The sequence below is a fragment of the Rana temporaria genome, chromosome 4 (assembly GCF_905171775.1).
Source record: "Rana temporaria chromosome 4, aRanTem1.1, whole genome shotgun sequence".
NCBI lineage: Eukaryota > Metazoa > Chordata > Amphibia > Anura > Ranidae > Rana > Rana temporaria.
In genome coordinates this window covers 384,609,807-384,636,769 of record NC_053492.1, presented here as the reverse complement: position 1 = coordinate 384,636,769, position 26,963 = coordinate 384,609,807, and the positions used below count along the sequence as shown (strand labels likewise).

The window sequence follows — 26,963 nt, the reverse complement described above, 5'->3', positions numbered from 1 at the left end:
CCTGGCAATCTTCTTATAGCCTAGGCCATCTTTATGTAAAGCAACAATTCTTTTTTTCAGATCTTCAGAGAGTTCTTTGCCTTGAGGTGCCATGTTGAACTTCCAGTGACCAGTATGAGAGAGTGAGAGCGTTAATACCAAATTTAACACACCTGATCCCCATCCACACCTGAGATGGAAAATCTCGATGACACCGGGGAGGGAAAATGGCTAATTGGGCCCAATTTGAAAATTCTCACTTAAGAGTGTACTTACTTTTGTTGCCAGCGGTTTAGACATTTATGGCTGTGTGTTGAGTTATTTTGAGGGGGACAAAAAATGTACACTGTTATACAAGCTGTACACTAATGCCCCGTACACACGATCACTTTTTGTCATGAAAGAAAATGACATTTTTCATCATGAAAAAAAACAAAGTTTTTCCAACTTCATCATAAAAAACGACATTGCCCACACACCATCGTTTTTGAAAAATGATGAACAAAGCGCGGTGACTTACAACACGTACGACGGCACTCTAAAGGGGAAGTTCTTTTCGCCTTTGGGCTGCTTTTAGCTGGTTACTTGTTAGTAAAAGACGATTCACGCTTTTTTGTCTGTTACAGCGTGATGAATGTGCTTACTCCATTATGAATGTTAGTTTTACCAGAACGAGTGCTCCCGTCTCATAACTTGCTTCTGGGCATGCGCGGGTTTAAAACTTAGTTTTTGCCCACACACGATAATTTTTTACAACACAAAAAACTACATTTTCAAAAATGACATAAAAAATTGAAGCATGTTCGAATTTTTTTTTTTGTCGTTTTTCAGAAGACGGAAAACGATGTGAAGCCCACACACCATCATTTTAAATGTCATTTTATTTCATGCCGAAAAATGACCGTGTACGCGGCATCACTACTTTACATTGTAGCAAAGTGTCATTTCTTCAGTTATCACATGAAAAGATATAATAAAATATTTACAGAAATGTGAGGGGTGTAATCCCTTTTGTGAGCTATTTATTTTTATTGGATTGTAACACGGGAATCAGTCTGAAATTCCTAATCTACATAATTATTTTTTTATTGCTTATTACAGGTTTATTAATAGCGACAACAATTACCTGCATTTCAGTGCAAGTTTGGGGGCGATTTGAAAGACATCTGTGCAGGTTCATGCACAAATGTCTATTGAAATTGCCCTGAAGTCCCCAAAAGTAGTGCAGGAACTACTTTTGGAAATCGGAGCGGCGCCGCAAAGTCGGTGTCGCACCGATTGGGACAGTGCTGTTGCTGGCAATAGGTTGCGATTTGGCATGCGATTTGACATGTCAATTCATGCCGTTGTGAACAGGGGCTGAAACTGATTTTATTTTTATTAATTGTAGATAAGGTCCTATATGCATATGTTCTTACTAGATATATACTGTACATAAAAAAGTGTGAAAACAAATAACAATAAAAAATGTCTACAGTGCCTAACGTTATTAGTGGAAATTACATTTGCATGGTGGATCTTTGTTATATAAGCAGGAAAGATCAGTATGTTACATAAGCAGCTGGGTGTGTTAAAATGTAAAGTACCATACACACCCACTACAAACATCAGGTGGCATCCAAACTATACATGTGCACATTCAGTGTTGTTCCTGTACATAGTGTAATCTACATAATTTCCTAATAGCATAAAACTAAAACAGTGCAAGCTCTGCATAATAGATGTAAAACTGCCTGAAGTCATAAGATGATCATCTCCCGATTTTGCTGATTTGTAATCAAAGTTTTCACATCCATGGTCAGCAGCAGACATTACCTCCTGTAATCTGTAGATACTAAAAAGGACAGGCATCTATAAATATAAAAAAGTATGTAGCGCCCCCTTACTTTCAGTATGGGCACTACGCTAAAGTTAGTGGGGAATGGGAGAGTTATTCTGCTCCCATTCACAATTTGCAAAATTTGGGCTGCTGTCATTCCTGAACTGTCCTGTAGGTCAGTCTGCGCTCCAGGGATGCGATCCCATCCCTGGTCGACAGTTGGCGCTAGAAGGGTTCTGGCAGAGCCGCTTTTCCCCAGCAGCCAATTAGAGGAGTTTTCCCTCGCTGGGCATGCTGGGGGAGAGTATATCTGTGGCAGACGCCATTTTGTGTGGTTCTTCGCGGGTTCCAGGTGCGGCACCCACCTTCAGGGTGTGCGCATCCAACGGACCCCGGCGATGGCCTACCAGGCCGGGGTCGCATGCTACGCGGAGCTCCATGTTCCTGACAGGGACCCCAGTGACTTACTGGGTTCCCAATTCTATTGAGGAGATCCCAGGCTGTGTGCCGTTTGGTGGGGGGTCGGCTTGAGGAGAACCAGGAGGCGGGTTGTCCAACGGGGCTTGAACGAACCATCGGGCATCTGGTGATCGGGACATTGACAGCAGGATAGGATTTTCCTGCGTCTGCAGAATCGGACCTTAGCGGGGATGGATGACATTGGGTGTCAGCGGATGTTCATCCGCTGACACCCGCTATCCCATAGGGGGTCAGGCGGTCAGCCTTCCACTTGTATTATTATTATTATTTTTTTACAATTTTATTTTTATTCTTTTTTTTTTTTTTATTTTTTTTAGGAGCCCTGTTTGGGGGCTTTGGTGAAATATCAGTGGTCTAAAGTAACAGACCCCTGATGTCTAACTTTTGAGACAGAGAAAGGGACTGAGGACAGAGATTCCCCAGTCGCTTTCTCTGCAGCCAGGCAGCAGGGGGAATCCGCACAGTACAGGGTGATTAGGGTGTGCCCAGGCACACCTTACACCCTATGTGCGCACGCTTATGCCCCTTGGGAGAGCGCTTCCCAAAGGGGATTATCTGATGCCAAGAGGAGCCGAGACAGCCGCAAAGGGACCCCAGAAGACGAGGTCATTGTGCTGACCTTTTTTACTTTCTCGCCGTACATACCGTTTTATCTATATTTTCACAGCGGCTTCCGGGTATGTATTCCTGCGGGACTGGGCGTTCCTATTCACATGCTAAATGATTAACATGCTTCCGACCGGCGCATACAGCGCGTCACGAGTTGCCGAAAGAAGCCGGACTGCAAGTTGGCTCTATACGTTGCCTGCGCACCGACGTTCGGCTGCGCAACTCGTGACGCGCTGTATGCGCCAGTCGGAAGCATGTCAATCATTTTGCATGTAAATAGGAACGCCCAGTCCCGCAGGATTACATACCCGGAAGCCGCGGTGAAAATATAGATAAAACGGTATGTACGGCGAGAAAGTAAAAATGGTCAGCACAATTTCATTGTCACTACTCGGCTCAATATAATGTTAGAATTTTTTTTTAAGGTGAACCCCCGCTTTAAAAATAAAATAAAAATTCGAACCTTGAGCCCAGGTTCACACTGGGTACGATTTGAGATGCGATTTCACATGTCAAATCGCATCTCAAATCGGCGGCATTTGCCGGCAATGGCACCGTCCTAATCGGTGCGACGCCGCATCTGCGGCTCTGCACCGATTTCAAAAAGTAGTTCCTGTACTACTTTTTCCGATTTTGGGCCGCGATTTACATTGAACCCCGCACAGATGTCTCTTAAATTGCGGGCCGAAATCGCGGCAAAACTGCAGCCGCGAAATCGCGGTAAAATCGCGATTTTTACCGCGATTTTGAATTCGCAGCAGTGTGAACCTAGCCTTACAATCACTTTAATGAAACAAGCTGAAGTTAGAAGCTGATTGGCTGCCATGCACAGCTGCACCAGATTTTGCACTCTCCAGTTTTAGTAAATCAAACCCACAGTCAGCATAAGAACAAGTAAATCATCTCTACACATGCTGTTTCTGTGACTACTCGGGGTAGCAAGAGGCAGAGACTTGTAGGATATGCAGCCATAACCTCCACACATGCTGCAAGCATGTTCTTCCTGTAATCAATGCTTTATATGGCGATAGATTTTAGGTGCATATACCGCCACCTACTGGGCGGATGCGTCAATGCTTTTCTCCCCTTAACCACCAGACACGCTCAGGGCAGACTTCCCTAATTAAAGATGGCAGATATGCGACCCGCCCTCCATTGAAAGCTGGTGTTCTCATGGTAACGGAAGGCAACAGTTATGGCTGAAGAGAGAGAGGCTGCTGGTGAGTGAAACTAGAATTTATAAAAGAAGAAGCATATACATAAACCAGAAAATCACATGTAAAGTGATTGAACTGAAATTAACATTGCATGAAAGTTTAAGGGGAGGAAGAAAAGAGAGGTGGGACTCATTTTTAATGTTTACTTTTCTGGTTGACCGATCTGATGTAGAAGTTCTGAAAGCAGCTTGGAGTTCTGTTTATTTTCCAAGTTGCTGTCATGTGGGCTCGTGTACACAGACGGAATGAAATATACTCATCAGATACACAGGAGCATAAAGGGAAATGGATGCAAAAACATCCTGCGTAAAAGTGCATGCGTTTCCACACACGCATGCGCTTAATTGTCTGTGTATGTTTATATGTGTAAAGTTCCTATTTTGTTCCTTCTAGCCTTATTTTAAAGCCAAGATTTACGTTTATACATGTACATGCTTTTATTTTTATTTTTGCAAGTCTGAACGCAGTCTGATCTTTACATAGTTGCGTGTAACGGTCTATGGAAAATTGCATTCAGATCTGTGCAATACAAACACTGTACTGATCAAAATGCAGCTTTCTTTACGCCCGTGTGCACAAGCCCTATTATTAAGCTGCTTAGCAACTGTTAACGAGGACTAAAATCATTTAATATACAAGTATAATTCACTGTAGTAATCTAGACTGTAACTGTGCAGCATTTTTTTTTAATTAGTGTTGAATAAACTGCAGATTTCAGGTTGCAGTATGTTATTATAGCGTTTTTATTATCGTATTTGCCGGCGTATAAGACGACTGGGCGTATAAGACGACCCCTTAATTTTCCAGCCAAAATGTTGGTTTTGGGATATACTCGCCGTATAAGACTACCCCCTTCCTACTAGTCATGCCTCGCCACTGTGCCCCATTACATGCCAGACTCACTGTGTCCTTACCTTATCCTAAGACATGCAGAATCGCGGCCGTACGTTTTTTTCAAAAGCCGCGCCTCCTACGTCTTCTGTTCCGTGATAGGTGGAACACTCAGCTTCCCAGGAGGCACTGTGTTCAGTGTTCGCCTATCACGGGGGCCCTCTCGTCCAAGGATAGGCGAACACTGAACACAGTGCCTCCTGGGAAGCTGAGTGTTCCGCCTATCACGGAACAGAAGACGTAGGAGGCGCGGCTTTTGAAAAAACGTACGGCCGCGATTCTGCATGTCTTAGGATAAGGTAAGGGATGTTAGGTTACCGGCGTATAAGATGATTCCCGACTTTTAAGAAGATTTTAAGGGGTTAGAAAGTCGTCTTATACGCCGGAAAATACGGTAATTAATATTGCTTTTTATTGGTTAAGCTGCAGATGCCAGGTTACAGTATGTTATTATTGCTCTTAGTTTTTTTTTTATGATTTACAAATGTTAGTTACATTCATTTCAAGGTTTGCAATGGATCTGAATATGTGACTTGGACTTAAAGTGGTTGTAAACCCACTTTAAAAAAAAAAAAAAACACCTGCAAGACAAAGGCATAATGAGTTAGTATGCATAGCATACTAGCTCATTATGTAATACTCACCTGGGATCGAAGCCCCCGCTGCGGTGGGCGACACAGCACCGCTGTGATTGGCAGGAGCCGCGATGATGTCACTCCCGCCAGTCACGGTGCAGCCTCCATTAGGAATCGCTGTTACTAAAGTGCGCCTGTGCTGTTGTCTACGGCGCCATAGACATTGCGCCAGTGATTTTTGTAAATATCTCCTAAACCGTGGAGGTTTAGGAGATATTTCAAGTACCTACAGGTAAGCTTTAATCTAGGCTTACCTGTAGGTTAACGTGGTTGTAAAGGGTTTACAACCGCTTTAAAGGGGATCTGACGTCCTGATCTGACGTCCTGCCCGCAGTCTACCCACAGACTGTGTGGCCGGAAGTGGGTGCAGATACCTGTCTTAGACAGGTATCTGCACCCCCCCTCCCCCCTGAAAGGTGTCAAATGTGACACCGGAGGGGGGAGGGTTCCGATGAGCGGAAGTTCCACTTTAGGGTGGAGCTCCGCTGTAATGCCATAATGTGAAAAACCTTCTGTAGTGCAGAAGCCGCCCCCCAGAGCCCCCCTTTTTCTTACCTGAACCCGATCGTTCCAGTGACGGGGATGAGCATACCAGCTCCAGCCAATGTCTCGGGTCATCCTTGGATAGATTGATAGCAGCAGGAGACATTGGCTCCCATTGCTGTCAATCAATCCAGTGATACGGGAGTCGAGGGGACGCAGCAGCATGGATGCAGCAGCATGACTCGGAAGTGTGTGCCCGCACGAGTGCCCCCATGAAATGCAGCTTTCCGTGGGGGCATTCGAAAAGAGGAGGAGCAAGGAGCGCCACTGGGGGACCCCAGAAGAGGAGAATCAGGTCCACTTTGTGCAAAACCCTTGCACAAAGGAGGTAAGTATAACATGTTTGTTATTTAAAAAAAACAAGACAAGACTTTACATCCCCTTTAAGGCAGTATTATACCCAAAAGCTAATATTTGTTATATTAAAGCTTATCAATTTTCAAGCTTGCATTCTTATTAAATGTTAATGGCACCCCAAGCACGATTAGTGGGGGAGCGTTTGAGGCATGTTTTGTTTTCAAACGCACCTAAAAGTGTGGCAAAAAAAAAATCCACCATGCTCCGCTCCTCTACAAAAAGAGTACAGGAGCTTTTGTGGGACGTTTGACGCCCGTAGGGCAATCAATTAAAGTGAATGGGCTGCTCCTTGCGTGATTCATGTTAACATTTGAAAAACTTGCAAAAAGCACTTTCGTTGCTGGACCTCGTTGGGATTCTAAAGGGTGTCTACAACACTAGAAGGAGACCTAGATTCTTTAAGTAATGAGATGATTCCAGTGCTGACTTTTGAAGAATCCAACCTATGTACATGGGCGTCCACTGAAATTTTTTCAGGGGAGCGCTTCGGCAGCGGCGATACACAGTCGCATTTAACCCCTTGTTGAAATGCTAGCGGGGGTTAAAAGCACCCTGCTAGCGGCCGAATAGCGCAGCAAAAACAATTTTTTAGCGGCGCTTTACCGAAAACGCCGCCAGCTGGCAGTGTGAAATAGCTCTTGAGATAATTCAGCTTAACTCCATGCCCATATAAATATAGCCTAGAGAATGTACAGACCCCCCTTCAGCACAGATGGACCCCCTTCAGCACAGACCCCCCCCCCTTCAGCACAGACGGACCCTCCCCTTCAGCACAGACCCCTCCATTCAGCACAGATGGACCATGGACCCCCCTTCAACACAGACCCCCCCATTCTGCACAGACCCCTCCATTCAGCACAGATGGACCCCCCCATTCCGCACAGACCCCTTCATTCAGCACATACCCCCCTTCAGCACAGATGACCCCCTTTAAGCACAGGCCCCTCTTCAGCACAGATGGACCCCCCCTCCCCCCATCCCATTCAGTACCTCAGATCAGCGCGGGACCGGCACAGCTGGTTTCCTGTGTACACATAAACACTGGAGGGGAAGGCGGCTTCACTCTGCTCGCTGTGCCTGTGTGACATCCGGCCCGGGACCGCTCAGACAGCCCACGACCGCGATAGAACGGGATGGTTGGTCAGGTGCAGTGGTGTCACCCCGCACCAGACCACCCCCCCTTGCAACGCCATGGCCAGCAGGTCGCCTCTCTCTCCCTGCCTGTCACCGCAGAAATCTGAAAAAAAAAAATCTTGCTTATTTTTCTGAGGAGAAAAGATGTCCATCCTCCTAGAATGATATCATAAAACTAAGGCATGCTGGACTTTAAGGCCTCGTACACACGACCGGGTTTCTCGGCAAAAAACAACAAGAAAACTACTTCTTGCCGAGATTCCCGTTCGTGTGTACAAGGCATTTAGGTTTCTCGTCTGGAAATCTGGCCAGAATCTCGACGAGAAAAAAAGAGAACCTGCTCTCTTTTTTCTCGTCGAGATTCTCGTTTTGCCTGTTTCCAGACGAGAAACCCGAGAGTGTGTATACTTATCGTATTTATCGGCGTATAACACGCACAAGCGTATAACACGCACCCTAACTTTAAGAGGGAAGTTTCAGGAAAAAACTTTCCACAGCCCCTTGCGTATAACACGCAGGCACAGTATACCCTCTATTTTCAGGATAAAAAAGTGAGTGTTATACGCCAATAAATACAGTACCTGTCGCTGTGGAAACCCGCGCATGCTCAAAAAACACATATGCGGTTCTTTTGAAATAAAAGTCAGTACACTCAGGCGGGAAGAGTTTCTTGCCAAGAATCTCCTCAGGGAAAACGACAGGTTTTTCCTGACGAGATTCTCGATCGTGTGTACGAGGCCTGAGGCCTCGTACACACGGCCGAGGAACTCGACGTGCCAAACACGTCGAGTTCCTCGGCGAGTTCAGCCCTGAAGCCGCCGAGGAGCTTGGCGGGCCGAGAGCTCCCATAGAACAACGAGAAAATAGAGAACATGTTCTCTATTTTCTCGACGAGTTCCTCGGCGGCTCCATCGGGCCGAACGTGTACACACGACAGAGTTTCTCGGCAGAATCAGGCTCTGACCGAGTTTCTCGCCGAATTCTGCCGAGAAACTCTGTCGTGTGTACGAGGCCTAAGGGGTAATAACTGGCTAGCCAACAGCTTTTTGGTTTGCCAGTGGCCAACTTCTCCAAAAGGTAGCAGTGTAACCCAGTGGTCTGAGGCCCCGTACACACGACCGAGGAACTCGACGTGCCAAACACATCGAGTTCCTCGGCGAGTTCAGTGTGGAAGCCGCCGAGGAGCTCGGCGGGCCGACTTTCCTCATTGAACAACGAGGAAATAGAGAACATGTTCTCTTTTCGGCCCGACGAGTTCCTCGACGGGTTCCTCGCTGAAAAGTGTACACACGACCGAGTTTCTCGGCAGAATCCAGCTCCGACCGAGTTCCTGGCTGAATTCTGCCGAGAAACTCGGTCGTGTGTACGGGGCCTAAGAGATACATCTGACCCTGTGTCCCCTAATGAGCAATATAAAGGCTTTTTTTTTTTTTTTGCAGCAGCGCATGTTTACAATCTTGGCAAGCTACACATCTGATTTTGATCCTGCAGGGAAGAGTGTGCGGCTGAACATAGACATCAGGAGGAATTTACAAAAAAAAAAAATGGAGCAGACAGAATATGACTTGTTCAGTCAGGCAGCTTCAGACACGTAAACAAACGCCTTATTCACACTGTACAGGCCTCTGCGCCAGTGTGATGAGGCCAACAACTGTACAGGATTTAAATAAAAACTCAAAGTCCTATTTTGCCTTTTTGCTATTCACTGCCTAATTTGCAAATTAGAAGAATATTTTAAGAAACTTAACATTAGCAACAGCGTAACTGTTTATGGTTTGCCTTGACAACATTGATTGCAATTTGTCCTTTGATATGCATCAATTATTTTGTGTCCTTTAACATACTGGAACACCCATACATATAGTCAGAGAAAGAAGTGTTCTGTTTTTAGGTAAATAAAAGGACAAAGGCCAGATGCTAAGTAACACCTGTGTGCTAAAATGCTTTGCTAATACACGAGAAAGGCCTTTGTTTTCATAGCCAGTGTCCTGATTGATTAAAAAGAAAATAATAAAAAAAGAAAATCAGGAAAAACTGTTTTTATTTTGTTATAAACAAATTGTCTTGGTTACTTCCATATGTACAATCATTTTTTCTGACAAATAACACTTGTTGTAGCTTTATGAATTAAGCCCATTGCCAGGGGAATTCTCAGTCTTGGTGGGAATGTCAATTTAAAGTACAAGGGGCAGATCCACATACATCTGCGCCGGGCGCAGCGTATCTAAGATACGCTACGCCGCCGTAACTTATCTTTTTTAATTTGAATCCACAACGATCCACAACTTGCGGCGTAAGGGCGCGGAATTCGAATGGATCTAATGGGGGCGTGTTTTATGTTAATACGTCGTGACCCGACGTAAACAACGTTTTTTTTTAACTGCGCATGCGCCGTCCCTGGGGGTATCCCAGTGCGCATGCTCGAAATTAAACCGGAACCCGCCAATGCTTACGACGGTGACGTCATTCTACGCAAATTCCTATTCGCGAACGACTTACGCAAACGAAATTCAAAATTGTACGTGGGAAGGAAGGCCATACTTAACATTGAGTACGCCTCAGTATAGCTGCTTTAACTATACGCCGGAAAAAGCTGAACGCAAACGACGGAAAAAAATGCGCTGGGCCGACGTACGTCCGTGGATCGCCGTAAATAGCTCATTTGCATACTCAATGCTGATTTAGACGGAAACGCCACCTAGCGGCCGCCGAAAAATTGCATCTAAGATCCGACGGCGTACGAAGACGTACGCCTGTCGGATCTAGCCGAGATGCCGTCGTATCTTGTTTTGAGGATTCAAAACAAAAAAACGACACGGGAATTTTGAAATTACGCCGGCGTATCAATACGCATAATCAGCTAGTATTTTACAACCACTTTAACTGCCCACCACCCACCTCAGTACAGCTCGTTATGATTAATACTTACCTTTCTCTCCTTTCCAAATAATGCTGTCTGTTCTGATAAAGTGCACGCTTGTGACATTTTATCTGAAAATGACCCGTATATAGTGCGATTGGTGCAAAAAGACGGTGCATGTACATGTATTTATCATTTGAACCTCAATTCCAAGCCCCAACATATGCAATCTCGTATGCCAGTTGCTATTTGACTTCTGCACATAATCACAAGAATACACTTGTGCTGTAAATACTTCCTTACCTGTGTATAGTTTACTAGTGCAGACCATACATGGGTCGAATTCCGAACAAATTCTCTTACGATAATCAGACATTTTGTGCATTTTGTGATCCAATGACCATTGATTTGACCAACAAAGCCTTCAATTTCCCTTCATGTTGCTATAAAATATTATTTCCGTTGTCGGGAATCTTTTTTTCTTTCTTGGAATTTTCTATTCTTGTGCTTATGAGCATTTCCTTTTCGATTATATTTCTCACACGATTCTCCCATCATTAACCCCCTGGCGGTATTCCCGAGTCTGACTCGGGGTGAGATTTTTTGGCTACGATCGGTAACCCCGAGTCAGACTCGGGCTCGCCTCGCTGAATCCACAGGCTTGGTTTACTTACCTTGTCCCTGGATCCAGCGATGCCACCACGCTGTGTGAGCGAGCGGGACCTCGCTCGATTCACACAGTGTCCTCCTGTGCCGCCGATCTCCGTTCCCTGCGACGTTACGACGCACGGGAGCGGAGAACGGCGCCAAATTTAAAAAGGTAAACAAACACAATACATACAGTATACTGTAATCTTATAGATTACAGTACTGTATGTAAAAAATACACCCCCCCCCCCTTGTCCCTAGTGGTCTGCCCAGTGTCCTACATGTACTTTTATATAATAAAAACTGTTCTTTCTGCCTGCAAACTGTAGATTGTCCATAGCAACCAAAAGTGTCCCTTTATGTCAAAAATTATTTTTGAGCAGCTAGAAAACAGCGATAATAAATTATAATCACTTGCAGAATTGTGCGATAGCGATTTGTGGGGAAATTCGTCATAAAAAAATAAAAGTAATGACAGCGACAATTCTGCAACTGAGCAAATTTCAGTGTTTTTGAGTTGATTACATTATTGAATATTTTTTATTATAATTATATTATTATTTGTTATACTTATTTATAATTATTTATTATATTATAATTTCTAATTTTGTTTTTAAAAAAATGTCATACCCGGGATGCCTACTAGACTCTTGTTTGGTCAGATTTAAATGAGTTATTCCTAAGAATTACAGGCCTACAGTATAAAACGCCAAATTTCCTTGCAAATAATGGTACCGCTTTCAGCACCTTTTTTCTGAAATAATCATACCGCCAGGGAGGTTAATCAGAAAGTAAATTTTTCAAAAAAATTCCAACATGACCGACCACTCAAATTCGATGGCCGCAGGTAAATCGGCCTTTGCTGCAGCCCACTAAGGGTGTGTAATTCGAAAAAAAAAATTCTTTGATAAGATTTTTGTAAGAAAATTATTTCGGAATTCGACCCACGTAAAGCCTGGCCTAAGAATACATTTTTGCAATCTCCTGTAAAGATACAAATGTTAACAGTTTTTAATTTACTGTAGACATGTCACAGCATTATCCAGTGTACAATTGGACAATGGAGCAATCTCTACATTGAAAATACTTGTTAGTAAATTCAGCATGTGAACGATGTAGCCTGTACACGCTTAGGCACACGCACCTTGGGCACATAGTAAATACCGCAAGCATATAAATGAATTATCCACACATATACGCCTGTATCCTATAGTAAATAAGCCCAACAGCATCCAATTTTTTTTATATTCTTTATTTAAATTTTCAAAAAAAAAGGGATGACATACAATAAAAAAAACATACAGAAAAGGGTAAGGAGCCATGGATCACAAATCAGCGACATTAGTTTCAGAAAGTTCTTCGGTACATGCAGTTGCAAACATCATATCAAGGCATCTTTTTTATATCTGTACAACGTGGGGGTTTGTGCTTGTAAACCAGTGTACCAAACCAGAGCTATATACCCCTAAACAGTACTATTAACGGTGCACCAATTATGACATGGAATGAGAAAAGGGGAAGTGGGGGTATGGGACATGGGGGGAAAAAGGTAAATAAGAGGAGATGGGGAAAAGGGGCAGAGGGAGTGGGAGGGTCAAGGACCTTAGTAAGACTAAAATCCCAAACGTTCAATAGAACAGAAACAAATACAGAAACAATTACAGTCAGCACTTTATCTGAAGTCGCAAGTAGTATTAGCACAAATATATTTCGGGGGGTCTGTAACATGCAGGTCTCAGCCCCAAAAGAGTTATATTAAACTATTACCGTAGGGGTCTCCGGTACCAATGACCAAGGCATACAGAGTCTAGAGGTAATAAACTATTGTACCTGTACCACATTAGAGGTATAATGTATCCAGGTGGCCCAGACACTATACAACTTTTGGTATCTGTCCTTAAATTTTGCCACCCATTCCTCCGCCGCCATGATATTATTAACCAGACAAATCCAATCAAGTCATCCATGAACATGAGATGACTTCCAATGCACGGGAATCTCATCCAATTTTTTTTATTTTGTAAAGAATTTTTTTTGTTATCAGATATACAAGTACAAACCATTACAGAAGAGAAGGTCTCAGGGAGGTGCTTCCAGTGAGTACATAAGTACATAGGTCAAACTATAAAGTCAGTCCATAACAACCTGAAGTCCCAACTACAAAAGAGCATATAAAGATAAACAACTTGAGAGTAGAGCAGGGGTGTCCAAACTTTTTTCAAAGAGGGCCAGATTTGATGAAGTGAACATGCGTGAGGGCCAACCATTTTGCCTGAAATTCTTTGAACCATTAAAATTCGGTCTAAGTGTGTTCGTTTAAAATTCTTTTGCCTTTGTGGCTGTGTGTGGGGAAGAGATGAGCTCGGACGTGTTATTTGAATATACCTTATTTATCGGTGTATAACACGCACCTTCACTTTAAGAGGTAAGTTTCAGGTCCCGTACACACGACCGAGTTTCTCGGCAGAATTCAGCCAGAAACTCGATCGGAGTCGTATTCTGCCGAGAAACCCGGGCGTGTGTACACTTTTGGCCGAGGAAACCGACGAGTAACTCATCGAGCCAAATAGAGAACATGTTCTCTATTTCCTCGTTAGTCAATGAGGAAACTTGGCTTGCCGAGATCCTCGGCGGCTTCACAAGGAACTCGAGGAGCAAAACTATGTGTTTTGCCCGTCGAGTTTCTCGGACGTGTGTACGGGGCCTCAGACCAATATTTAAATTGAGAACTGTGAAGCAAAATAAGGGTCAGTGCCCATAAATGCAGCCTAATCAGTGCCCATGAATGCAGCCTCACCATTGCCACAAATGCAGCCTCTGAATGCAGCCTCATCATTGCCATGAATGCAGCCTCACAAGTGCCATGAATGCAGCCTCACCATTGCCATCAGTGCAGCCGGATCGATGCCCATCTGCAGCCTCGGATGTGACAGGGAGGGGGGCAGGACGAACGCCAACAGATTGCATACAGGAGAATCTCCTGTTTACACGGCAGCCTCTTTAATACAAAGTCCCGCCTCCTATGATAGACAGAACAGTCATCCAATGGCAGCCCAGGAGATGGGACTTCCTAATACAGATGCCGCAGAGTAAACGGGAGATTCTCCTGTGTGTAATCTGATGGCACTCATCCCGCCCCCCTCCCTGTCCCATCCGAGGCAGTGCCGATAAATATAGTATATATCTTTTGTGGCCCTGGGGCCACAGGGGGGCCACATTTAACCAGAACGCAGGCCGCAATTGGCCCCCGGGCTGGACTTTGGACATGCCTGGAGTAGAGGTTTATGAGATGATGTACGAGGAGGAAAAAAAATAGCAAGAATATCACATATCTGTCTAGTGTACAGAAAAAAGGAAGCATAAACCAGATAAGTTGGCATATTTCATCAGTAGGTGTGTAGCTGAGGTCTCAATGAGAGTCTTGGGTGGTGGACATCAAACGGTATGAAGCCAATATGGAAAGGTTGGTTACAGCATCCAATTTTGCCTGTCAAATTAAATGTGAAATGTGCCCTGCAGAAGGATCAGTTTGTTATTTCGCAATAAATCCTGCTTTTGGCGTTAGTAACGCTGTATTCCATACTAGCAAAAATTTAATTGAATGTGTTGCTAAAACAGATTACCCATTGTATGATGATCCCTTATTATGACAATTCAAATAACACAAAAACCGGCAATCGCAAAACTAAGCTGTTGCTATTTTAGTAAATATCTATTCTCTATTATTCTATTACAGAGGCACTTGTGACAGATCTGCAGAAAAAGGTCACTGAATCATTTGAAGTGTTTGACCATGAAAACAACAAAACTGTAGATGTCCGGTAAGATGGCTGAGATTTTGGAATGACCATGTATACGCACCTAATTAAAATAAAACACCAAAATCACCAAAGAATGTTTTCATACAGTAAGATGAAGCGATTCAAGTCGCTCTTATTAGAACGGTTATATTGAATTTAATGGGGTTTGACCAAAGTCAGAGCACATGTCACACCATTGTAAACCGGGCCTAAAATATAATATATTTGTTTCTAATATTAAGTTACCCTAATACTAGACATACACACACACACACTAGACATACACATGACAAAACGATAATTCTCCCACTCTGCGCAAATACAGTGTGACATAAAGTATTGCCACGACCGCCATTTTCTTTCTCTAGGGTCTCTGCTACAATATATATATATATATATATATATATATATATATATATATATATATATATATATATATACACACAAAATGAATGGGGGTTCCAAGTAATTTCCTAGCAAAAAACACAGGGCCAGATTCACATAGAATCCGGCTACGCTGCGGCGGCGTAACGTATCCCATTTACGTTACACCGCCGCAAGTTTACAGCGTAAGTGCTTGATTCACAAAGCACTTGCCTGTAAACTTGCGGCGGCGTAGCGTAAATCCGCCTGGCGCAAGCCCGCCTAATTCAAATGGGGCGGGGACCATTTAAATTAGGCGCGTTCCTGCGCCGACCGTACTGCGCATGCTCCGTCCCTAAAATTACCTGACGTGCATTGCGCTAAATGACGTCGCAAGGACGTCATTGGTTTCGACGTTAACCTAAATGGCGTCCAGCGGACGACTTACGCAAACGACGTGACATTTCAAATTTCGACGCGGGAACGACGGCCATACTTAACATTGGCTAGACCACCTAGAGGGCAGCCTTAGTTTTACGCTGCGTATCTCGACGGAAACAACGTAAATTTACAGCGACGGGCAAAGCGTACGTTCGTGAATCGGCGTAACTAGTCATTTGCATATTCTACGCCGACCGCAATGGAATTGCCACCTAGCAGCCGGCCTAGAATTGCAGACTAAGATCCGACGGTGTAAGTCAATTACACCTGTCGGATCTTTGTGAGATCTATGCGTAACCTGATTCTATGAATCAGGCGCATAGTTACGATGGGCGGATCTCAGAGATACGATGGCGTATCAGGAGATACGCCGTTGTATCTCTTTTGTGAATCTGGCCCACAGATTTTAACAAGTGTCAGGCCGCGTACACACGGTTGGTCCATCCGATTAGAACGGTCCGAAGGACCGTTTTTATCGGTTAACCGATGAAGCAGACTGATGGTCTGATGTGCCTACACACCATCAGTTCAAAAACCGATTGAGTGCAACATGGGGACGTAAAACACAACGACGTGCAGAGAAAAATAAAGTTCAATGCTTCCAAGCATGCGTCGACTTGATTCTGTGCATGCGCGGGTTTTGAACCGATGCTTTTGCGTAATAACCATCGGTTTTGACCTATCGGTTAGGCGTCCATCGGTTGAATTTTAAAGCAAGTTCTAAATTTTTGGACCGAAGGATAACGGACCGATGGGGCCCACACACGGTCGTTTTGGACCAATGAAACTGAACTTCAGTCCGTTTTCATCGGTTTTGTCCGATGGTGTGTACAGGGCCTTAGGAAAATGTTCAGTCTTTAAGTGGTTAAATTGCCCTCATTTACAGACAGAAGTTCAATCCTTTGATCTAAGAACGAAATGTTATACTTTGTTATCACCAATGCTGAGATAAGCTTGGCAGGCTGCCTGGATTTTTTTTTATTGTCAGCTGTCAGAAGTGAGCAGAGAACTCTCCACTTGTTACATAGAATCGGGAAATGCTCTTTTAAAAAAGGAAGGGGGGGGGGTAATATTTTGATTCTTTACCGATTAATCGTGCAGCTCTAGTTCACATCTGTGCGGGCACAGGAATGCATGTAAGTCATTCGTGTCTCTAAATCCACATGCAGCCACACACAAAATGCAGTTCTTTAACCACTTAAGCCCCGGACCATTTGGCTGGCCAAAGACCAGAGGACTTTTTGCGATTCGGCACAGCGTCGCTTTAATTGACAGTTGCGTGGTTGTGCGACGTGACTCCCAAACAAAATGTATGTCCTTTTTTTCCCACAAATAAAGCTTTCTTTTGGTTATATTTTATCACCTCTGTGGTTTTTATTTTTTGCGCTATAAACAAAAATAGAGCGTAAATTTTGAAAACAATGCAATATTTTTTACTTTTTACTATAATAAATATCCCCAAAAAATCTATATAGGGGTAGTTTTATGTCATTTTTATTATTATATATTTTTTTACTAGTAATGGTGGCGATCTGCAATTTTTATCATGACTGCGTCTTTATGGCGGACACATCGGACACTTTTGACACATTTTTGGGACCATTGTCATTTTTACAGCGATCAGTGCTATAAAAATGCACTGATTACTGTGAAAATAACACTGGCAGTGAAGGGGTTAACCACTAGGTGGCGCTGAAGGGGTTAAGTGTGACCTAGGGATTGATTCTAACTGTTAGGGGCCATGGCTACGAGTGACACACGTCACTGATCGCTGCACCCGATGAGAGGGAGCATTCGATCAATGACATGTCACTAGGCAGAATGGGGAGAGGCTTGTTTACACTTGCCTCTCCCTGTTCTGCAGCTCTGTGACCCGATTGCCGGACACCGGCGGACATCAGGTCTGCGGGTCCTGCGGGCACGGTCACAGAGTTCGCGGCAGGGGCATGCACGAGCCTCTGGCGGCGTGCGCACGCCCACGCGGCGGGAATTTGAAAGTAACGTAAATATAATCTGCCCAGCCGTGCCATTCTGCCGACGTATATGTGCAGGAGTCGGTTGTTAACCGGTTAAAGAAAAAGGACGGAGGGGGCCATTACCTCTTCCCGCACCCAGAAATGCATGATTTACTAACACCAGAGAGTGCAAAATCTGGTGCATCTCTCAATAAAAACCAACCAGCTTCCAGTTGTTTTTTTTTGTCAAAGTTTAATTGAGCAAGCTGAAGTTAGAAGCTGATTGACTACCATGCAAAGCTTCACCAAATTGTGCACTCTCCAGCTTTGGTAAATCAAACCCGTGGCGCAAAAGCACCATACAGTTTCAATGTGGCCACATGATTAGTGGCACTTACCAGACTACACATTTTGGAGTTTTTGTTTCTTATTTACAAACTTTATACAGCATATCACACTATCAACCTTATGAGCAAGACCTTACTTTTCCTCAGACTTCCAGTAATCAAGCTTATGGAGCACCAAAGTAAAGTAACCTCTGAATGGAAATTGCACACACTACCATGCAAGCATCGCCATGCCTTAATTTTCCAGAAAAAAATATATTTTTGTATTGATTGCCTTCCTCTGAGATTTCGTGTCACTTTCTGTGCTGGGAGAAATCTCAGAGGTTCTAACCCTTCCCTGCTCTTTCCAAAGCAAAATAAAAAGTATTTCTAGGGGCTTGAACTCAACATTGAACCTGTAGACATGATTCTATCATTTTAATGGTTACATTCACACATTACTGCTGTTTACAGAGAAATTGGAACAATCATAAGATCATTAGGATGTTGCCCAACAGAAGGAGAACTTCATGATATGCTTGCAGAGGTAAGAGATTGTTGTTGGTGTTGTCAAAATATTAGTTAGCTTTGGTGGCAAGAACCAGGAACTAGGTAGTTCAAATCTAGATTATGTTAAACCTTAGGCCGGCCATATAAAGTACTCACGTTTGTTGCCAGCGGTTTAGACATTAATGTCTGTGTGCAGGGGCGGCATGACTATTCCGGCACTCGGGCATTGCCCGAGGGCCCCATGCCACAAGGGGGCCCCATGAGGATTGCCAGCCTCAGTAAAACCAGGGACAGTATGTAAAAAGTTTTTTTTTTAAATCCCAAGATTATGTGTGTGTGTATATTGTGTGTCTGTGTGTATGTATACTGCGTGTGTATATTGTGTGTGTGTATATTGTGTGTCTGTGTGTGTATACTGTGGGCCAGATTCTCGTAGAACGGCGTATCTTTGCGGCGGCGTAACGTATCCGATTTACTTTACGCCTCCGTAACTTAGACGGGCAAGTGCTGTATTCTCAAAGCACTTGCTCCGTAAGTTGCGGCGGCGTAGCGTAAATCGTCCGGCGTAAGCCCGCCTAATTCAAATGTTGAACAGGGGGGCGTGTTTTATGTTAATGTGCTGTGACCCGACGTGATTGGCGTTTTGCACTTACGGCGCATGCACCTTCCGTGGAATATACCAGTGTGCTTTGCGGCAAAGTACGCCGCAAGGACGTATTGGTTTCGACGTGTACGTAAATGATGTCCAGCCCCATTCACGGACGACTTACGCAAACGACGTAAAATTTTCACATTTCGCCGCGGGAATGACGGCCATACTTAACATTGGTACGCCGCAGTTATGCCTCATGTAGCAGGGGCAACTTTAGCCGGGAAAAGCCTAACGTAAACGGCGTATCTGTACTGCGTCGGCCGGGCGTTTGTTCGTGAATTCGCGTAACTAGCTGATTTACATATTTCGACGCGTAAATCAGCTTACACGCCCCTAGCGGCCAGTGTAAAAATGCACTTAAGCTCCGACGGCGTAAGACACTTACGCTGGTCGGATAGAATAGAAATCTATGCGTAACTGATTCTAAGAATCAGGCACATAGATACGACGGCTCGGATTCGGACTTACGACGGCGTACATGGTGCTACGCCGTTGTAAGTCCTCTGAGAATCCGGGCCTGTGTCCGTATACTGTGTGTGTATATTGTGTGTCTGTGTGTGTATACTGCATACCTCCCAACTGTCCCTGATTTCGAGGAATTGTCCCTGATTTGGAGCAATGTCCCTCTGTCCCACATTCCTCCTCATTTGTCCCTCATTTTGGTCTGATCTATATAGATGTGTATAAAACCTGTGCTAAACCTTTGATCTGATTTCTAAATTGCTGCATTTGTAAATTCAAAAAGCCAATATAAAGGAATAGTAGTGTTAAAATAAGCACTTATGGGTTTAACCAATCTTATTTTTTTTGTACAATTCTCCTTTAAGGGGGCGTGACAAGGGGTGTGTCCTATGCCTGCATACCTTTGCTAATAGGTGTCCCTCATTCCCATCTTAGAAAGATGGGAGGTATGATACTGTGTATGTATACTGCATGTGTGTGTATACTGTGTGGCCCCATAATCTATTGCCTGGGGGACCCATAATCTATTGCCAGGGGGCCCCATAATCTATTGCCAGGGGGCCCCATAATCTCCTATTGCCCGAGGGCCCCATGAGTTGTCACTCCGCCCCTGTCTGTGTGTTGAGTTTTTTTGAGGGGACAGCAAATTTACACTGTTTGGCCCATTTCACACTGGGGCGGGAGGTGCATCGGCGGTAAAGCTCCGCTATTTTTAGTGGAGCTTTACCGCCAATTGCGCAGCGCTATTCGGCTGCTAGCGGGGGCGGTTTTACCCCCCGCTAGCGGCCAAGAAAGGGTTAAAAACGCGCTTCTGCAGGTGTATACACACCGCTCCTTCACCGCTCCAAAGATGCGGCAAGCATACAGCGCAGGGTCATTAACCCTTCTTTTTGTGGAGGACAAAAGCATGCAACCACAGCCCGAAGCCCCTTAAACAGGCAACAGGACAATGTTCACATGGATGGAGGGAGCCTGTTGGCGCTAGGAATAAGTGAAAGTATTGCACCTTACCCCTGCACCCCTAGACTAAATGAGTATTTAATCCTTGCAGAGGGCCCCACTGCAATGTAGATTTTGTCTGATTCCTGGAGTCCAGCTTTAAATGAAGAAAACATAGGAAAATGTACTTATATTGCAGAGCTGTACTGCATGGATGTTTTCCTTCTTTTTTTTGCATTGACATACTCTCTAATGGATTAGGGTCTTCCGGTTCCTCCTGTATTGAATTGTATTGTAACTGTACTGTCAGCTTCCATGTTGTAAAGTCATGCGCAAACTGTTGGCGCAATATAAATTCTCTATATATAGGATGATAATATAATATACAGTGCCTTGCGAAAGTATTCGGCCCCCTTGAACTTTGCAACCTTTTTCCACATTTCAGGCTTCAAACATAAAGATATAAAACTGTAATTTTTTTTTGAAGAATCAACAACATGTGGGACACAATCATGAAGTGAAACGAAATTTATTGGATATTTCAAACTTGTTTAACAAATAAAAAACTGAAAAATTGGGCGTGCAAAATTATTCAGCCCCCTTAAGTTAATACTTTGTAGCGCCACCTTTTGCTGCGATTACAGCTGTAAGTCGCTTGGGGTATGTCTCTATCAGTTTTGCACATCGAGAGACTGAAATTTTTGCCCATTCCTCCTTGCAAAACCGCTTGAGCTCAGTGAGGTTGGATGGAGAGCGTTTGTGAATAGCAGTTTTCAGTTCTTTCCACAGATTCTCGATTGGATTCAGGTCTGGACTTTGACTTGGCCATTCTAACACCTGGATATGTTTATTTGTGAACCATTCCATTGTAGATTTTGCTTTATGTTTTGGATCATTGTCTTGTTGGAAGACAAATCTCCATCCCAGTCTCAGGTCTTTTGCAGACTCAGGTTTTCTTCCAGAATGGTCCTGTATTTGGCTCCATCCATCTTCCCATCAATTTTAACCATCTTCCCTGTCCCTGCTGAAGAAAAGCAGGCCCAAACCATGATGCTGCCACCACCATGTTTGACAGTGGGGGTGGTGTGTTCAGGGTGATGAGCTGTGTTGCTTTTACGCCAAACATAACGTTTTGCATTGTTGCCAAAAAGTTTGATTTTGGTTTCATCTGACCAGAGCACTTTCTTCCACATGTTTGGTGTGTCTCCCAGGTGGCTTGTGGCAAACTTTAAACGACACTTTTTATGGATATCTTTAAGAAATGGCTTTCTTCTTGCCACTCTTCCATAAAGGTCAGATTTGTGCAGTATACAACTGATTGTTGTCCTATGGACAGAGTCTCCCACTTCAGCTGTATATCTCTGCAGTTCATCCAGAGTGATCATGGGCCTCTTGGCTGCATCTCTGATCAGTCTTCTCCTTGTATGAGCTGAAAGTTTAGAGGGACGGCCAGGTCTTCGTAGATTTGCAGTGGTCTGATACTCCTTCCATTTCAATATTATCGCTTGCACAGTGCTCCTTGGGATGTTTAAAGCTTGGCAAATCTTTTTGTATCCAAATCCAGCTTTTTCTCCACAACAGTATCTTGGACCTGCCTGGTGTGTTCCTTGTTCTTCATGATGCTCTCTGCGCTTTAAACGGACCTCTGAGCCTATCACAGTGCAGGTGCATTTATACGGAGACTTGATTACACACAGGTGGATTCTATTTATCATCCTTAGTCATTTAGGTCAACATTGGATCATTCGGAGATCCTCACTGAACTTCTGGAGAGAGTTTGCTGCACTGAAAGTAAAGGGGCTGAATAATTTTGCACGCCCAATTTTTCACTTTTTTATTTGTTAAAAAAGTTTGAAATATCCAATAAATTTCGTTCCACTTCATGATTGTGTCCCACTTGTTATTGATTCTTCAAAAAAAAATACAGTTTTATATCTTTATGTTTGAAGCCTGAAATGTGGCAAAAGGTCGCAAAGTTCAAGGGGGCCGAATACTTTCGCAAGGCACTGTATATGTATGATAATAATGATAATTACTACAATGTACTGACTACTTTTGTAAGAATTAGTACAGTTATACAGTATATTATTGTCATGTATCGCCATCTACTGGTCAGAAGCTGTAATAACATTTAAAGATGGACTACTTGCAGAGAAAAGTGCAGATGCTGACTCAGAATCAGATTCTTGCCAGCTGATCTAAATGCCGTCTGTGTGCATCTACCCTGAGGGCCCGTTTACACCTATGTAGCATGCATGGTAAATCAAATGTATATGTGTGAATGGATTCTGATCGTTTCCCTCTAAAAAAACAAAACCGCAGAGCATAGATATAAAGCAGCCACGTAGCAAAGAATGAAATGTGTTTAAAAAAAGTAATAAAATAGTTACAGGCACTAACACATTTTATTTAGCTATAACATATGTTTAGATTCAACTTGGGGTTATCATTCTAGATTAGTGCTGGATAATTTTTTCCATTTAGTTAAAGCGGAGGTTTACCCTAAATAATAAAAAAAAAAAACAGCAAAAAAGACTCCAAAAAAATTAGAAAAAAAAAATATATATATTTTTTATACTTACCAGAAGTGGCTGTTACCTGTAGACAGATGGTCCTAATCTGCCACTTCCTTGTCCGCGGTGGTCTTCTTTCTACTCCTCGCGCTGCCCCCTGGGAAATGGGGAGCTGTGTCTTCTGGGACCTTGTGTGTGTCCCAGGAGACATCCGTCCATTCACATAGTGGCGCGTGACTCGCGCATGCGCAGTAGGGAACCGGGAAATGAAGCCGCAATGCTTCACTTCCTGATTCCCTCACCAAGGATGGCGGCGGGGCAGCCGAGACCCGAGCGATTGCTCGGCTTCGGCTGCCGACATCGCGGGCACCCTGGACAGGTAAGTGTCCTTATTAAAAGTCAGCAGCTACAGTGTTTGGAAACAAAAATTCGAGCAGCCCTTCCTAGAAAACTCAGCGCTTATGGAAGGGAGATTCTATAAAGGTATAAATGTATAAATATAAAGAGAAATGTGCAGATCTACAACACACCTCCCACAATTATCAGAACAGTGGGGTAGATTCAGGTAGCAATTGCGTCTGCGTAACCATAGTTACGCAGCGCAATTGCTTAGTTGCGCCGGCGTATCGAGTGCTCCTGATTCAGAAAACTCGATACGCCGACTGCAGCCTAAGATATGATTGGCATAAGGCTCTTATGCCATCGTATCGTAGGCTGCATTGTTACGCTGGCCGCTAGGTGGCGTTCCCGTAGTGGTCAGCGTATAGTATGCAAATTGCATACTAACGCCGATTCACAACCCTACGCGAGCCCTGCGTACGCAGTTTACGTCGTTTACGTTCGTCGGGTTCTGCGTAAGGCTGCTCCTGCTATTAGCAGCCAATGCTACGTATACCCGTCGTTCCCGCGTCGCGAATTTAAAATTTAACGTTGTTTGCGTAAGTGAATCGTGAATGGCGCTGGACGCCATTTACGTTCACTTTGAAGCAAATGACGTCCTTGCGACGTCATTTGCCGCAATGCACGTCGGGAAAGTTTCCCGACGGAGCATGCGCACTACGTTCGGCGCGGGAACGCGCCTAATTTAAATGATCCACGCCCCCTACGGGATCATTTAAATTACGCGCCCTTACGCCGGGCAGTTTTAAGGAGCGCCCACGCAAATTACATAGCTACTGCTTTATGAATGAAGCGTAGCGCAGATAATTTGCGTAGGCGCAGGCTAAAAACGGTACGCTGCGCCTCCGTAATAAGTGCGCAGCGGTACCTGAATCTACCCCAGTGTTTACACATTAACAGTGTTTGTAGCTGCTGACTGAAAAAAAATATATAAACACCGGACCTCCGCTTTAAACAAATAAACCTGTTAGCCGTTATAAAGTGCAAGTTGTGTGCTCATACAACTCTGTGCAAAAGCTTTAGGCAGGTGTGAAAAAATGCTGTATTTCAAGAATGCTTTCAGAAATAGAAGTTTTAATAGTTTATTTTTTATCAATTAACAAAATGGAAATTATATGAACAGAAGAGAAATCCAAATCAAATCAATATTTGGTGTGACCACCCTCGACAGGTGGATTGAAGAACTAACCACAGATCTTCTATGGACGCCTCAAACCCTTCTGTTTCTTCATCTAATCCCAGACAGACTCGATGATGTTGAGATCAGGGCTTTGTAGGGGCCAAACCATCATTTCCAGGGCTCTTTGTTTTTCTTTACACTGAAGATAGTTCCTATTGACTTCGACTGCATGTTTGGGGTTGTCCTGCTACAGAATAAATTTGAAGCTAATCACACACCTTCCTGATGGTATGGATAAGTATCTGCCTGTTTTTCTCAGTATTGAGGACACCATTGATCCTGACCAAATCTCCATTTGCGGAAATGCAGTCCCAAACTTGCAAGGAACCTCCACCATGCTTCACTGTTACCTGTAGACACTCATTATTGTACTGCTCTCCAGCCTTGCTTGCATGCCCTGGTTTATTTTTAGGTTAACCACAGGTTTGCTTAAAATAGCTATTACCATCGTACAACTTTAGTCAATAAGAGATCCTTGTCATAGATTTTGTTTTTCATATTATCTTTTGTTACCCCTTTATCACATAGGTAGAGGAAGAAGAGCCTACAGGTTTCATTCGCTTTGAGAAGTTCTTACCAATGATGACAAAAGTATTATTGGAAAGAAGGTACAGTGGAACCTCGGTTTAAGAGTAACTTGGTTTGAGAGTGTTTTGATTTGCGAGCAACTTTTTTTTTAAATTCTGACTCGGTTTGCGGGTTTTGACTTGCAAGACGAGCAGAATTCAAGCTAAATAGGCCTGCAGTATCTACTTTGTCCTGAGGTACAGGGGTGCAAGATCCAAGAAAAGCTGAACATTGGCCTGCAGTACCTCGTTTGGCCTGAGGTCGCAGGAAACGAGCCAAAGTGTCCTTGGGTCTTTTCGGCATCCCATTGAAGTCAATGTGGAACAAATTATTTTAGTTTCCATTGACTTCAATGGGAAAACTCGATTTGATATGCGAGTACCGTACTTTGTTTTGCCACTGTATTTCTGCACACTGGAGTCACATGGTATTGTCCAACCTCATAGGACCACTATTACCTTTTCTGTGTTTTTTGAGAACAGACGGATTCTTTTTTATTTTAACCTTATAATGTTTTCTTTTTCCACATATTTTATTCATTTTTATTGGAACATTTTCTTACGCTTCATTAAATTTTACTATAGGTATCGGCCAATTGCAGAAGATGTCCTTCAACGAGCATTTGAGGTTTGCCATTCTGTCTATCTGTCTTATTACTTTTCCAGAGTTAGTTGGCCATGAGTCAGGCCTCGTACACACGGCCGAGGAACTCGACGTGCCAAACACGTCGAGTTCCTCGGCCAGTTCAGCCCTGAAGCCGCCGAGGACCTCGGCGGGAGGAGAGCTCCCATAGAACAACGAGGAAATAGAGAACATGTTCTCTATTTCCTCGCCGAGGTCCTCGTCGGCTTCCTCGGCCGAAAGTGTACACACGGCCAGTTTCCTCGGCAGAATTCAGCCAGAAACTCGGTCGGAAGCTGAATTCTGCCGAGGAAACTGGTCGTGTGTACGGGGCCTATGACTTACTCACAGGAATTTCAAAACTACGGTATATGTTTTCATCTTTAGGTTTTAGATGAGAAGAAAAAGGGATTCCTCACTAAAGAAGAGTTAATTAAATACATGACAGAAGAAGGTAATGTAAGCTCAAGCCTATTGAATTTGCACTTTTCATATTGTAAACAATTAAGCAGCAGGTTATATTGTCTGTATATTGTCTGTACTGCAGGTGAACCTTTTACACAAGAAGAGATGGAAGAAATGATCTCTGCTGCAGTTGACCCAGACAAGAATATTGTTCCTTACAAGGACTATGTGTCAATGATGGTAGTAGATTATTAATAACTTAAGGGCATTTGTTGCCTACAGGGAGAAACCTATGGCCATGTTTGGTAATTTAAAAGTATTGTATTAGTAGTAAAGTATTGAGATTTCAAGGCTGCATTAAAGTTTTATACCATTTCATTTTAACATGTGTTTGTTTCATTTTCATGTATTCATAATTTTATTTACAAAGGTACTGGTAAGGCCATAGCAGACCAATGAAATGCTGTAAGGACCAGCAAAACTGGGAGAGGGAGAGAGAAAATAGCTTATATGTTACAACTTTAGAACGTACCTATGTATAGGCAATTTTTTTTAGCTTTGACTACAGCAGGGGATGATTACAACCCCTGTCAGACTACTTTTTTTCTGTCTGTATACCAATTGAGGAAATTTCCCTTGACTTCTTGTCTAATGCCGC

General features: G+C 43.7%; 1 protein-coding gene across 1 annotated transcript; it reads left to right on the top strand.

The window, feature by feature from the left end:
• The first annotated feature begins 4,006 nt into the window (after positions 1–4,006).
• Positions 4,007–26,689, top strand: EFCAB2 (EF-hand calcium binding domain 2). The gene is made up of 7 exons (XM_040347513.1): positions 4,007–4,107; positions 14,909–14,993; positions 18,532–18,604; positions 25,241–25,320; positions 25,864–25,906; positions 26,288–26,354; positions 26,448–26,689. Exons 1-7 carry the CDS (start codon positions 4,083–4,085, stop codon positions 26,558–26,560), a joined length of 486 nt encoding a protein of 161 aa, XP_040203447.1. The 5' UTR covers positions 4,007–4,082; the 3' UTR covers positions 26,561–26,689.
• Positions 26,690–26,963: the final 274 nt, after the last annotated feature.

What these genes read in the sequence shown, in the direction of transcription:
- EFCAB2 (XM_040347513.1), top strand. Translation starts at nt 4,083, where the DNA reads ATGGCTGAAGAGAGAGAGGCTGCTG. An exon ending in AAAGTATTATTGGAAAGAAG is followed by an intron (nt 25,321 to 25,863) that starts GTACAGTGGAAC and finishes ATTTTACTATAG; the next exon opens with GTATCGGCCAATTGCAGAAG. An exon ending in TAAATACATGACAGAAGAAG is followed by an intron (nt 26,355 to 26,447) that starts GTAATGTAAGCT and finishes TCTGTACTGCAG; the next exon opens with GTGAACCTTTTACACAAGAA.